The sequence below is a fragment of the Antedon bifida genome, chromosome 5 (assembly GCF_963402885.1).
Source record: "Antedon bifida chromosome 5, ecAntBifi1.1, whole genome shotgun sequence".
Taxonomy (NCBI): Eukaryota; Metazoa; Echinodermata; class Crinoidea; order Comatulida; family Antedonidae; genus Antedon; species Antedon bifida.
Window position 1 is genome coordinate 18,209,179 of NC_136230.1, and position 15,411 is coordinate 18,224,589.

Sequence of the window (15,411 nt, forward strand, 5' to 3'; positions counted from 1 at the left end):
CTCATGCCCTGTTGAAATGCAAGAACATGTAGATTACAATTTACTAGAAAACATGAGAAATTGGAAAAAGGTCATTTATTATTAATGAAAATAGATGTATGGTAAACAACAATACTAACCGACAGAAGAGTGTTGAAAAGTGTACAGATATACAGTAAGGGTACACACAGCTCTGCTCTGCCTCCTGGAATGGAAAACAATTGAATATGGTATTGAACAATCAAACCCTCATAGTTTATGCGAGTTCACAGGTTTAAATCATGGCACATATGTTTCAATGGCAAATAACTATGTAACTATACATTTAACTGTATCAGTGTTATATACATGGTATTTATACATGGTACTTATAGTGGGCCGACTTATATTTCACATTTTTACCATTTAAAGACGAAAAACTATCGCAGTAAGGCGATATAGTATTTAAATTTCACATAAAATACAGTTTGTGACCGTAAATTAGATCAAAAAAATGTAGGGAATGCGGATTTCAATGTTAGCCAAATGATGGAGTCATAACAAAAAATGACAGCTCACTTGGTTTTCATTCAAGAAATGGAAATTGGCAATAAAAAAAAATAAAATTCTGACATCTGACCCTAGATAGATAAAATAATTTAATATTTGTGTAAATTACATACTCCTGATATACACTGCATATCATGAGTTGTTTTGGGACAGTCAGTGTCTGTTAATTTGTAGAGAAATACCAACAATTCATCAAATGCTGTTATTAATAAAGCTCGTATTTCCATTTTTTAGATATAGAGGATACAGATTACAGCAGTACTTTGCTTAGTATTCTGGTGGTACAAGACATTCAACTAGGTTTGTTAGTGGCAATACTCCCAGCATTAGCAGGAGCTAATAACCAACTTGTGATTCATGAACATCACTCTTCATCTAAAGCTTTCAAGTTTTTTCATGTACTTATTTTGATATTTGAAATAGTTGCATGTAAGTAACAACAAACTAACAATCATAATGGGTTTTTAAATCCAAATCGCAGTCAATAAAAACTGAATAGGAATTATTTTTACATAGATATTAAAATTATTAAAGAAAAACAGAGCTTCAATCAATCAGTTTAGAGGGAGTACTGCAGAATTCCTGATCATTGTTTAGAATTCATCCATATGTTTTTTTCATTTTCACACCAAAGAATAGGTTAGGGGTTTAACAAAAAAAAAACATCACAAAAGGCAAGCAAAATTATATTATTGTAGGTTTATGGTCCCAAGTTGTGTATACTAAATAAAAGAAAGGTTTTTGCTTACATTTCACAAGGTTAAAGTTTTTCTAAGGCATTATTCATGTTTCCAAGAACCATACATGTACACTTACTAGAGGATGGGCATTATTAAATAAACTATTAAAAGTATATTTTCTTCTTGAGTCTGCATCAGAGGTGAAAGGAAATAAAATTTCTTTTACAAGGCCTGAACACTTTGAAGCACTGTAAGATTACAGAAGATATTTTATGAATAATGTATATTTCTAATCTTTGTATATTCTAATTTTTGTTAGCTCTATGGTCAGTGTTGATGCTGAGTTTCTTCATTAGCCGATATTTAGTTTCACCTATATTTTACCGACTCAGAGGTGAGGCAAACAAGGAGCTATTGTTACTAGGTGCAGTATCATTGGCTTTCTTTATGCTTACGGTAAGAAATACATTGTACCTACACAATAGGCCTACTATATCCTTATTATATAGAGGCCTCATTGATAGCTTGAACCTTCTATTAAGTGAAAATTAAGTGATGTATATGCAAAACAATTATTTCGTTTATCTCAATTGGCAGTAACATATTCAGGGCCATAACCAGATTATATCATGTCCAAAATAGGGAAGCTGTTCAACATAGTGAAAGATAGTGAAATCCAATTTGTCCAAAATGGGGAAATTTCTGTCCAGAATGGGGAAGTGCTGTGTCCAAAATAGGGAAGCTGTCCAATATAGAGAAATCCGATTTGTCCAAAATGGAAATTTCTGTCCAGAATGGGGAAGTGCTGTGTCCAAAATAGGGAAGCTGTCCAATATAGAGAAATCCGATTTGTCCAAAATGGGGAAATTTCTGTCCAGAATGGGGAAGTGCTGTGTCCAAAATAGTGAAGCTGTCCAATATAGAGAAATTCGATTTGTCCAAAATGGGGAAATTTCTGTCCAGAATAGGGAAGTGCTGTTTCCAAAATAGGGAAGCATGTCCAATATAGAGAAATCCGATTTCTCCAAAATTGAGGAATTTTGTCCAGAATAGAGAAATGATGTGTCTAAAATAGAGAAATTCAGATTTGTCCAAAATGGGAACATTTTCTCCAGAATTAGTAGAGGTGTGAGAGATACGGGGGGCTCTACCCACCTCGTCAATATCCTGTATTTCATGAACTTTCTTATCGAACTTGAGAAATAAAGTCTCTCATAGACCTGACCTAAACTGATTTACGCAGCCAATCTTCACATTCATTTAGGACCAAAATTCGTAGAATTATGAGAGGCGGTATCATCCCTTGTAAAAATCTTCAATTGGGTTTCCCGGACAAGCCTCCAATTTGTAACCCCGGTTCGAAAAGATAATAAAACTAGGATTCCAAATAAATTTATATTTATTCCGGAGGTTATTCCAATTGAAGTAGTGTTTATTCTGAAACTAAAAGAGAAAATACATATATGTATATAAGATAACTAACATACAAACAATACAAAACAATGTGTTATGGTATACTCTTGATCTCGAATTAATCCAAAATTGTCTTCATAATCAATAATATCGTAACAAAACATAAAGGCTATAGCAATGGTAATTAAGTAAAAATTCAATATAAAACACGCTAATGCTTCATCACTTTATACATTTATTTACTAAGACAAACATATTCATTGGAATATCTTTAACAATACGGTAGCCTTTCGTCTAAGCAATTGCTTCTAATAATTAATGAAATTCGATGTACACTAAAATAATAACAATATAAGTACACTGTAATTAATACACTGCTATTAAGGTACAACAAACTCGCTAAAACAGTTTGGGACCTTACTTTAATGCATATAGGTAGCCTATAATGCATATCGTTGGTACGTGAGTGTCTTTTACACACTGTACTATCATAAACAAAATGGGAAATCAATAGTCTATTAAATCTATCCTATAAAACTTATTAGATATGAAAAATCAATTAAAGGTAATGAATACAAATACAATTTCTTACCTAAAAGAGCCAGTCGTACGGGCCAGATAGAAAACTTAAAACAGGTTGTTGAGTAATTTTGAGCAGTGTTACACTTTGTATTTCTTATCTTATCTGTGCACATCATGGGAATGGAATGTGGGACTGGGCTTATCTGACAACCTTGGGTTAATGTCTTCTTTACTTATAAATATTGCAAGAGTGCTCTTTATATTATGGTTCAATTGTGCTTTTGCACATACATATATTTGCTACATATAGCTCTTTCGACATACTAAGGGTATGTTCAGACTTACAACGTTAAGGTATTTTTGTGTCTGGGCCACTGACTAGCGTTAGACAGCTGTTACGCCTTGCATTTGACGTTAGTAAAGCTAGCAGCACGGGGAAGATTTAATAAGGCTAATTTGTGAATCATCAGTGATTTTAACCTTCAGTCAACACCAACCAATAAAAAGACAGAACCACAATTAGCAGGCCAAAAGCATACTGTACCTGTACCCTAGGCTTACGACTGAGAATTTGCTAAACGTCAATATTTTTCAGGTTTTTAATTTTAAAGAACAGTACAGTTTTGGCATCGGCGATATGGTTTTCGTAAATCATAATAATTAAATGAATACTTTTCCGTTTAATATTTATGTTTAAAATTATTATATTCTGCAAGTATATTTGATGGTAACATAATTGAAATTAAAAAAAAACCAACTTTCTGATATAAACTTTCATGCGTTTGTCATTAATGTACAGTATACTTAATGTAGTTCTATCTTCTTGGACCTGATGATCTGAATGTTAACGCAAGACATTGGAATGTTGAACATTGTGTCTGAACACCTTGACTCTTAACGCCATGGATTACTGTACGCCTTTTGTTAGATAACAAACCTAATGCTGTCAGTCTGAACAAACCCTAAGTCAATAATGATTTATACTTATGTGGCAGGATTAGGCTTTTGTAGAAATATCATGTTGGAGGAGGATGCATATTTTAATGTAATTTCAACCTAACAAAAGAAGTGTAGTTTAAGAAAATGATAAATATATACTGTATTAATTATATAAAACTGTGTCATGCAGTCTTTACATAAATCTGTCAGATTTGGTCAGGTGTAATAGGTGCTTTTTAAAAATAATTTTCTTTGATCTCAAGTTGTGCCTAATATTGGGAAGTTTAAGTTTTATGGGTTTAGTTAAACAACATTGTACTTCTACATTCTAGTGCCATGTTGTATGCATTATTCAGTTGCGTGTATTAGAGCTCCTGTGAAACTACATGGATTATTTTCGCCACAGTGAATACCATAACCAGCTTCCAAGACAAGTTGTATCATGTCTCCTTTTGCTAGATTTAGGACTACTGTGTTTGTAGATGTCTGTGTAATTGAAAAATCACTTTGCGCAAATGTTCCCATAATGTTGTCACCATTCCACTTAAGCCAAATTGAATGCGTTTTTGCAGTGTTTGAACCAAATGTGAATGTAAAAATATACACACCAGCAAGTTTGCAAATGAAAGTATCTGTTGATAAGTCAAAATGATTGTTAAGATCTGTTGTGGTATGATCAAAATCAACAAAGCTGTCCTCAGTTTCTCTTGAAGAAAAGTCACTAGTTCTAGCAACTGTAAAAGCAACCATGTTATTATTGTTTATGACATTTCTACCAGATTCTCCTTTCTTGCCTTTTTCACCACGCTGTCCCCGTGAACCTTTAGGTCCAATATTACCAACTACACCTCTTGGTCCATTTGAGCCAGGAACACCATCATGTCCCGGTATACCAGGGGTTCCATCAAGACCTGATAACCCAGTCTCTCCCTGATGTCCCATTGGACCTCTTTTTCCAGGAGGCCCCTGAATACCAGCATTTCCCTTTTCTCCTTTCTCACCTCTTATTCCGTCTCGTCCTGGAATTCCATCTCTACCAGGTATACCTTGTATTCCTGGGTTTCCCGGTACACCTGGGATACCACACTTGACTCCACAGGAAGGCATGACATTTACTTCCTCTTCTGGTATTTCTACTTGACTGAAAGATCCACTAAGTAGGCTTAATATGAAAAGACACAGTCTTATTGTGTATGTCATGTTTATCTTGGAATTTTCTACAAAAGAAAAGACAATTTATTTATAAATAACAAATTTAGGTTATGAATAAAGAACATTTTTAAAAATGTTGTTTATATATAAGGCAAGTTAAACAACAAAATATACTTTTTTTAGCTGTACTATTTGTATTTATAGTACCCTAAAGTTGTGTCTGTTAATATATTAAATGAAATTAAACCGTTCATGGATCTTTCAACCGGGTCTAGGACAACTACCCCTGGACAACTACCCTCTTGGGACAATTACCCCCTAGGACAACTACCCTCTAGGACAACTACCCCATAGGACAATTACCCTCTAAAACAATTACCCTCTAGAACAACTACCTCCTAGAACAGCTACCCATACTCATAGGAAAACTACTTCCTAGGACAACTACTCCCTAGGACAAATTACTACCTCTGGGTTGGTAACAGTCAAACCAATATTCCATATTTACTGGACTTGCAGTAAACGCATAATGTCATTAAAGAGCATGACTCTTATGGAAAAAAAAAAGAATGAACAAAATCAGGCCAATTGTATCGATAGTAAGGGGCTAATAAAAAAAAATGTTTATATGATTTTCGATGACTGGTGCAACTTGGTAAACTGTGTTCCTAGATTTCTATATGGCATCTTCATGTCAAAAGCAAAATAAATGAAATTAAGTGAAAAGACTAAGGTGTAGGTGTCATGAGATTAGTTATACTAGGTGTGGTTGTCCAGAGTCTGTTGTTGTTCTAGAGGGGTAGTTTTCCAAAGGGAATATTCAATTTATTCTGGATTTTACTGATGGGGGACTCATCACTCTCGATGGGACGTCCCATCCCAAATTTACAAATTTAATATAATTAAATAGACTGGTTAACCCTTTCACTACGTATACCCGGTAATACCAGGTATGGGCAAAACAATTATTTAATCGTATTTGCCTATAATATATGGCACCCTCTATATTCTTTCGATGAACTTGAATAATTTTGCAAGTCATTAAAAAAATTTCCCAGCAAAAAAAACGGCCCTCTATAGTTGTATTATCGTCTTGAAAATAATGCGCCCTCTATAGTTAATTATATATAGTATAGTATATATAATAGTATTTCTATCTTGGAAAGTTGTTTTGAGTAGCGTAATGGCAGCCATTTTGAAAGTAACACAAATTTACCAGCCCCAATAGGGCAACATCGTGTTTATCACAACACACAAAAAAAAAAATTCTGAAACAATAGTTAGTTTTTGTACTATAGTGAATTATTGGAAACTGTCATTATTTTCTCGATTTTGCCCCAAAACTTTGATTTGTGCATAATTTTTATAAAACAATAAAAATAATTTAATTTTTTTTTATATTTTTATTTGTTATACGTATCTTCATCAATATCCAGTTGGAAAAACATATTCCATAAGAATTTCTTATAGAAAATATAGTTTTTATCATTGAATAGATAAAAAACTCGAAATCCAAAATACCTGTAATGACGTCACATGACGTCATCAATATGCAAATTACTTTTTTTTTTATACCTAACTGTAAACTAACCCTTGCCCATCACACACCACAAAAATAATTACACAATTATGTCAATTAGTATTTTTTTGCAATTTATTAAAATATCATATGTTTTTCTTAAATATATATTACGCACAGAGGTGGGAATAATGCGCCGCAGTGAAAGGGTTAAGACCAAACATTGGTTATTTAAAACTCATATAAGATCATGATAGATACATAACTGAATAATATAAAATAAAAGATAAGCAACACTAACACTAACATTTTCTTTCGTATAACACTGTTTAAGTTTAACAGAAAACATTTTAACATCAAGTAGGTCTACGCACATGTCCTGGACATCTGAAGGATTAAGTCCCAGATCCGAGGGAATCTAAATAAAATAGAAATTGTCCTAGAGGGTAGTTGTAGAGGGTAGTTGTCCGGGTGGTAGTTGTCCTAAGGGGTAGTTGTCCTAGAGGGTAGTTGTCCTAGGGGGTAATTGTCCGGGTGGTAGTTGTCCTAAGGGAGTAATTGTCCTAGAGGGTAGTTGTCCTAGGGGGTAAATGTCCAGGTGGTAGTTGTCCTATGGGGGTTATTGTCCGGGTGGTAGTTGTCTGGGTGGTAGTTGTCCGGGTGGTAATTGTCCAGGGGGTGGTTGTCCGGATACGCTTTCAACCATTGACTTAACACTGATGTAGACTTTTATTTTAATAATAAAAATCTTAATTATAAAGTTCAGTACTGAAATTCTTTTTCGATAACATCATTCAAATTCATTCATCATTTCAGCTCTTCAGACCAAGTATTTGTTTCAAGCAATCCAGTCGGATAAGAATCATGAGTCCTTTTTTAGAATACTAAATAAAAAAAAATTCTTTCAATTTATATTATTCTCTTAATTTTTATTGTGCATCAACAAATCAAAATACATAATGACAAAATGAGAAAAAAATATTAACTCTAATAAATATTTTGTTAGAACATAGTACAGTAGAAGTCAAATGAGTACACTATGTATTATTGTTCTAATAAATCATCATTGCAGGTTGTCTTATACTGAGAGCTTAAGTTCTTTTTATGCATCAGGAGAATCAAGTACGGTAATAAGTGTTCAATTGAAAACTCTTGTTTTTATATTGTGATACTTAAACGAGTCATCTCCTGATTACTGTCTACCATCATCCTCTATTTTAATTTGTGACTATGGTGGGATTCGAGTTCAAGTATTGGGTAGGCCTACTATAGTTTACATATGAGTAAACATGATTTTCTCGGCAAGATTTCTCACACATACTTTAATATTCAGTACATTTTCATTGCTAACATTTTGCATGCAAATGTATGGAGAGAACATGAATGAAATAAATATTAACTTTTTTGTCTTTGACTTAAATTTAATAAGCCTGTTAAGACCACTTGTGTTATGCACTAAAAATACTTAACTGGTAGTTAAACATAGTGTAATTATATTAAATTCAGCAGATTATTTTTTTTTTAAATTACCAATAATAGGATGCATGATTTATTCTGAATACTATGTGGCATGGAGAAGAACACCTGTAAAGCTACAGAGCATTTTTCCCCTACAGTGAATGCTAGATCCAGCATCCATTCGAAGCCATATTGTGTCCCCCTTTAACAGATTTAGAACCATTATGTTTGTAGATGTCTGTACAACTGAAAAAACGCTTGTTGAATGCGTGCTCAATATGTTGGTGCTATTGCGTATAATATTGACAGATGGACTTGTTGTACTATCTGATGCGAATGAAAAGCTAAAAAGATAGACACCTTTAATGCGACAGGTATACGAGTCATTCACCATGTCGAAGTCACCATTTAAATCTGATAATATATGAGTGAAATCAATGCTAATTTCTTTCCTTGCAGACATTTCAGTTGCTCTTGCTACAGTGAATGCAACTATATTATCTTGTGGTACTTCACCTGGACCTGGGTTACCTTTCAGACCTGAGGTACCAACTTTCCCAGAACTTCCTTTGTAACCTGGTAGACCTGGATCACCTATATTGCCAGGATTACCTCTGTAGCCATCAGCACCGTTATGACCCTCAATACCTTCAACTCCAGGTTGTCCAGATAAACCAATTGGTCCCATTTGTCCATCTGGCCCATATAATCCTATATCTCCAGCATTACCGTAATAACCCTTTTGTCCCATATAACCATCAATACCCATATTTCCATCAATTCCTACAGGTCCATGGTGACCTGGTAAACCTGGAATTCCAGGTATTTCACAATCTTCTGAATATCTGATTGATTTATGCAGCGTTTTCTGGGAACCATCTGCACCTTCTGCTGTAATTTCAAGGTGCTGCATAGTAACACACACTAACAACAAAACGTACATCATGCTGTCTGAAAAATAATTTACAAATCGGGTACAAACAAAAAATCTGTTTTCTCTTACCATAATCTAATTTTATGCAATGTACTGTAGGGTATTCAATGTGGATTTAGGCTTTGCATGATGCTGAAATCATTTAATCTTATTCCACTAAATGAGTGATTACTCTATGATTAATAACTTTATAAGTTTTTTTTTACCTCTGCCAAGGAGCATTTCTGTTTGAGAAGAAAAAGTAAAGTTTTAAAAAAAGTCTGTCAACGAAGGTCAACACAAACTTGCTGTGTACAGGAGTTAGAACGATCGAAGTATACTGATCGAACATCAAGAAACTCAATAGTTCGTCTCAGAACTACATACTATAGGTGGTGTACCACAAACTTTATATCAACTCAAATGTTTAAAACGTACAGAAATGTAATTACCAGTAAATTTTTACTGTATACAATTTAGTTGAAAATTTACACTCTCAGTGAGCCAAATAACACTTTGTTTTACAAACCCTGCATATTAATATCTCACTAGTGACCGATTCCTCTGTCATGTGCTACTTTTTATAATACAATAGTTTCAATTAGGATTAAATGAACTTTTAAGTCATTTTTCATAATTGTTTTAAATGCCTCTCTATTTAAAACATGTGTGTACAAAAGAATACATATTTTACTATCCCCCTACTGATAAGAAAAAAAAATTAACATAGGGGAAACTATACAGTGATAAATATTGGAATGTATGATGAATAGAAATGCTAATTGCCTCAGAATCTGAAATCAATGTAACAGTTAATATGGTAACATGAGATTGAAGTATAACAACTGAAAAGTCTGCTCAGGGTTAATGACCAAATGTATTTAAAAAAAACAATGTATAATAACACATACAGTAGTGTAGGAATCAAATTTGCATACAAAAATGTAGTGATAGTTTTTATTTACAAAGGAAGAATCTATTAAATAGAAAGAAAGAAAGTAAATTGCCACGTTAAATTGAACAGTCAAATCAATCTTTCAACTCATGGAATATTCTCACCATTCAATGAATACAAACTGACATTCATTGTTTGTTTTATAACCTACTGTATTTGAACGACAGAACCTAGGTTAGACTTATTTGTATAGAGGAAGGCCTTTTTAGAAATGAAATATCGCGAGAGAAATTGATCTATTTTCTTTGAATATGCAAACTAGGTGACGCTAGTAGGATTTTGGTGCGAAAAATAGCAATTTGTTACAAAAAGTAGTAGCATTCATTATTGGCAGTAATTATCAATAGAACTACTGAATGGCATATGTGATATCTAAAACAATTCAGGTGTGTTATAAAAACCCTAAACTTTCAACAAATATCTGCATATCTGTTGAATATGTATAACATGGTAAAAATGACTGCAAACTTACATATCAAAACTGACTGATTTTAAAAAGCTGTTGATATTGTAGGTCCAAAGCTATTGGGTTGACAACTGTGTATGAACAACTGATTAGGCCTATCAAAGGAAGTTGTCTTCTACAGTATTACATTTGAATATAATAGATATTTGACCTGAAGGTTTCTATGTATTTCCTTAAAGACTTATAAGGTACATCCCAAGAGGAAAATATTGATGACATGTCACTTAATACTAAAAATGCACTTGAAATATATAGACTTACTATATAGTCATAGTTAATTATAGAAGACAACTGGCAGTAACAATAACATACTAATTTATTTGTTCAACAACAAACTATTCCACGTTTCAATGTGGAATGTTAGAGGACACTGTATTGAAGTTAAAATTTTACAGCCTATATTAGCTTTATTAATTCAACATTTCACACTTTTAAGAATATTTTAAAAATTGTAATTATAGATATTAATGAATATATCGTTACCTGGCAGGTTCATTCCTCCACTGTTCCCTTTCCTTCATCTCAGCATAAAGCTCTTTGTTGTTTATGTCATTCATAATGATTCTTTTCCTTCTCTAATTTTCGTTGAGTTATTTCCTGTGACTTGTTATTTTTATCCATCCATCCATTTTTCTATTCCTTCTAATTTTATCTAACAATTTTTTTTTCACATGCTTTGTGAGGCTGATGAATAATGTGCAAAATGAAAAATTAGTTTAGCATAAAACGCTCACTTCGCTGTAAAATGATCACCATCTAGGTCGTGCCCACAGATAGTTTTCGAATACACAGTAATTTAAGCGTAAAAAAAATGTTTTTTTAAATGTTCGTACCGCAAGACTATAATACATTGTCGTTTACAGAAACGAATAATTAGACACAATGATTTATGTAGTCGACTAAAATTAGCACCCAGGGAATTACTTCCGAAAGAGAAACTTGTCACAAAATGAGTCCAAATTTTTTATTTCAACTCATTTAAACAAACTCAATTTGTGTTTTGTATATAACATTAGAGTTGAGGGATGGGGAAGAGGATGGGTACAAAGAGGAACAATTTTTAAATATATTCTTTATCCACTCAGTAACAAAATATAAATAATATACCACTAAATACAGTAAAACATTTGCGATTTAATACTTTGTTAAAACTGCCACTGTTATTGTCGATTGAAATAGTAAATATGTAATGATACACCACTACGACATTTATATATTTTGTAATTATTAATACAAACGTTAAGAAGCAACTGTCGGTAATAAAAATTATTTGTATATTATGTGTTTATTTATCTAAAAGTAGGGCCTACCCACACTTACAGTAGTGAAGTTTATTTGTATATGTGTTTATATATCTAACAGCAAAGAATATATATCACAAGAATGAGTAATCCGCGATTTTCCCTGTAACAGTAATATTGTCCATGTGTGGATGTATACAACTTTCTGTGACGGTTACACTAATCTAAGGCTGGACCACCGATAGTATTTTCATGATAAAAAATGTTATCAACTTCATGTTAAATGCTGTTTGTATATTTAATTGTTCGTTTCATGCAATTTATGTAGTAAAATCTGCCGAATAAACAGGGCGCTACCGGGCGTGTTGGTGTTTACCAGGATAGTTTAATAATATTTCTATATTTAACTTGTTTCTGGTAAAACAAATAAATGTTAATGAAATTTAACATTGTATCCTATTAATAACATGTATTTTATACTAATTTATATCATAAAAACAATACTTAATTTACCGGGCGTAGATTAGTACGAGGCAATGGTAAAGAATAGGCCGTGCTGAATAATGCTTCATTGATTTTTGGTGTTGCTGTTCGGCCTTTTTTGTGAACTAATTTAGCATGTTAGTAAATAATTTTCTGTAGAAGTGAATGTACACTAGTTTGTTATTAAATATGTATTATAAAATGTTTTACAATTGCAAAATATATTATCATAATTCTATTTAATGTGACATGTATAATATCTAATAAATAAGTCTTATTTAGTCTGTATACATCCGCCCTTATGAGGGCGGGCATCACGCTCTGTTACAAATTTCTCATGCAAAAATCGCGGAATAATCATTCTTATTTATTATATATATTATATATTATATATTATTTGCTAACAGTACCCACACTCACAGTAAGAAATTTGCTATTCAAATGGCGACCAAAAATGGTTAATACGTATTTACAGTATTGTCAAACCATTGCAATACTATATCTAAAGGTTTTCAGTTTATCCCCAAAGACCTATAAATTTACCTACTTGTATTAAACCAAATAATTATACTGAGACTGAGAGATTGGAATGTTCCATTCATCACAAATCAATACATTTGTATCAAAGTAGTATTTTTTTCAAGAAAATCAACAATCAACATTATGATGCTGTACTTGAGCTTTACAGCTATTGAAAAAAACAATTATCGTAGGAGGAGATAAGTAAATGTGAAGCATCCTCGTATTATTGTGTGCAGGTATTTTTCAAGATGGACATCCATTTACAGTGTATACCACGATCGGAAAACACCCATATTTGGGGAAAATCGTTGAACCTAAATTTGTTTTAATTGTCAATAACTAATTATCTAACTCAATTTAATTAGTAAACAGGGTTTCATCAGGTGGTTAAAATCAGTACGAAAGTACGAACCAACTTTATTTACCATCGAGTAAACCTTTTAGAAATAACGCGCGATTTACCGAATTTTGCCCTTACGTAAATTTATATATAGATAACAACACACAGACACACACAAAAAATTGTTTACGTAGAAAGCATGTTGGAAATTTATTTGTCAATTTAAAAGTACTAATTTGCTCTAAAAAATAACACCTGTTTTAATTGTTATTCTTGCAATTTGATTGGTTAATTATGAATTGTGTCATTAGAATTATCCCTACCTAACAGAAAAATTAATTAATGAGCTCTACTGCACGTTCAGCTTTTTGAATTGCCTAGCTTCCCGGTCTATTCGTCAATGACGATATGATGATAAATTGAATAAATGCAGGTTCATTCATTTATCATTTTAAAATGTCTTCGTTGAATGGAGAGAATATTTCATTCGTTGAAAGATTGACTGCTCTTTTTTATACTTCAAGCAGTCAATCTTTCAACTCATGAAATATCTTTCAACTCATTTGTATATTATTTTTTGCATTTGCGATTTAATACTTTGTTAAAACTGTCCCTGTCATAGTCGATTGAAATAGTAAATATGTAATGATACACCACTACAATAATCTTTTAACTCATTTGTATATTATTTTGTTTTAGATAACCAACTCATTTGGAATCTCTATGGAATTAGGGTGCTTCTTGGCTGGTGCAATACTCAGTACTCAAGGACACTCATTGGTAGATGAGATACAGCATATCACAGAACCTCTTAAAGACTTCTTTTCAGCATTGTTTTTTACATCTATTGGTTAGTCAAAAAACTTAGTCTTTTTCAATCATATAGCTGAAATTTAGTGTGAATGAATAAATAATATTGATATAATCTGCACCTTGTGATTTCATATTGAAATTAAATTAAAAGTAATGAATGACTATATTTTTAAAAGCATAATTGTAATCATTTCAGGTTTGCACATTTTCCCAACATTTGTTTTATATGAATTCAGTATCCTGCTTAGTCTAACCTTCATTGTGGTTATAACAAAGGTATGATAACAAATGTGATTCAAGTCAGCCCTAAACCATCTCTGCCCCATAAGTCAACTTGGCCCATGTCAACTTTTTGCCTAAATTATTTCCAATTATTCACTTATTTTAATTAAATAGTAAATCATCTTTAGAACACATAAATCCAAGAACATCCCCTTGTTTTACAGCAATTTTTCAAAATTGTGATGGCCAATCATCGTCGATTATTATTGAAAGATTTTTTTTTAAATCTGAAACCTGGTAGTAGACCTTTTTTTTTTTGGACAGCTATCCAATGTAAAAAATGTATAAAAGTATTAGTACTCTTTGTGTAACATACCATATTTATGGCCAAGTTGACTGATAAGTTTCTGGGCGATTTCACTTGGGGCCGAGTTGACCTGACGCCAATTTGATGCAAGGCGGAGTTGACTTGAGGCCAAGATGGTTTAGGGCCGACTTGAACTGCTTCAGCAATTTCCATTATAACAATAACTGTATGAAGAAAACAAGAACACTCACTGTAGGCATTACAATTTACTTTATTCTTACTGTATTTAGAATTTCATCTTGAACAAAGTACTACCACTTAAATTAGGTAATCCACAATCCAGTTGAACATCTATTGTGATTGACAGGTTTTTAGACAGTGTTGAGATTTGCAATTATAAAAAAATTTATTTCATTAAAGAGTATAAATACAATTATTATTAGTAACAATTGCTAATAATTTAGTCTAGTTGACATATTTCTCTGACAAAGAATGATATGTGACAAACCATGTATTTAACAATGATAGATATTAGATAAGTCTCAGTCTATTTCTTTTTAAATGCTGGTGTCGAATGGCAGTATGAACTAGTTTTAAGAATTATAGTAAATAATTTTAAAGAAACTATCTCTGCAATTACACATATAAACATTTAACCAGGTCATTCCTTGTCTTAAATGTACATTCAACAGTATGGTTTAGTATGATAACAAGAGGAAAACAATGTACTACCTAAGTAGTTTGTGAATCAACATATTTTTTCACATTTTTTAACTGTTTAAAGACTAAAACAATTACTGCAATAGGCCCATATAGTATTTATATTTACATAAAATGCAGTTTGTGTCCTTCAATTAGATGTAGATGTCGTGTCTTTAAGCTAAACTGGAGTGTAATTCTGATTATGATTTTAGAGCTATTGTATTCAAGACATCTTT

At 32.3% G+C, this 15,411-nt stretch overlaps 4 protein-coding genes across 9 annotated transcripts in view; 2 read left to right on the forward strand and 2 right to left on the reverse strand.

The window, feature by feature from the left end:
• Positions 1 to 15,411, forward strand: part of LOC144842648 (transmembrane 9 superfamily member 2-like) — a 119,394-nt gene that overhangs the window by 78,465 nt on the left and 25,518 nt on the right. The gene's annotated exons all lie outside the window — the stretch shown is intronic.
• The window catches only part of LOC144842685 (beta carbonic anhydrase 1-like), a 307,431-nt gene that overhangs the window by 38,742 nt on the left and 253,278 nt on the right, over positions 1 to 15,411 (reverse strand). The window lies entirely within an intron of this gene.
• Positions 1 to 15,411, forward strand: part of LOC144842644 (transmembrane and coiled-coil domain-containing protein 3-like) — a 48,800-nt gene that overhangs the window by 31,668 nt on the left and 1,721 nt on the right. For all 5 annotated transcript variants that reach the window (XM_078699133.1, XM_078699132.1, XM_078699131.1 and 2 more), the window contains 4 exons: positions 763 to 957; positions 1,528 to 1,664; positions 13,831 to 13,981; positions 14,141 to 14,220. In XM_078699133.1, the coding sequence (XP_078555259.1) occupies positions 763 to 957; positions 1,528 to 1,664; positions 13,831 to 13,981; positions 14,141 to 14,220 (563 nt within the window). The remainder of the gene's footprint in view (positions 1 to 762; positions 958 to 1,527; positions 1,665 to 13,830; positions 13,982 to 14,140; positions 14,221 to 15,411) is intronic.
• Positions 2,839 to 10,658, reverse strand: LOC144842683 (uncharacterized). Of its 2 annotated transcripts, none has more exons than XM_078699209.1 (2): positions 10,552 to 10,649; positions 2,839 to 5,299 (listed from the first exon to the last, which is right to left on the reverse strand). In XM_078699209.1, exon 2 carries the CDS (start codon positions 5,280 to 5,282, stop codon positions 4,431 to 4,433), a length of 852 nt encoding a protein of 283 aa, XP_078555335.1. In that variant the 5' UTR covers positions 5,283 to 5,299; positions 10,552 to 10,649; the 3' UTR covers positions 2,839 to 4,430. The 2 variants fall into 2 exon arrangements, with proteins under 2 accessions (XP_078555335.1, XP_078555337.1); XM_078699211.1 differs by lacking the exon at positions 2,839 to 5,299 and adding an exon at positions 7,651 to 9,162 and having other exon boundaries at positions 10,552 to 10,658.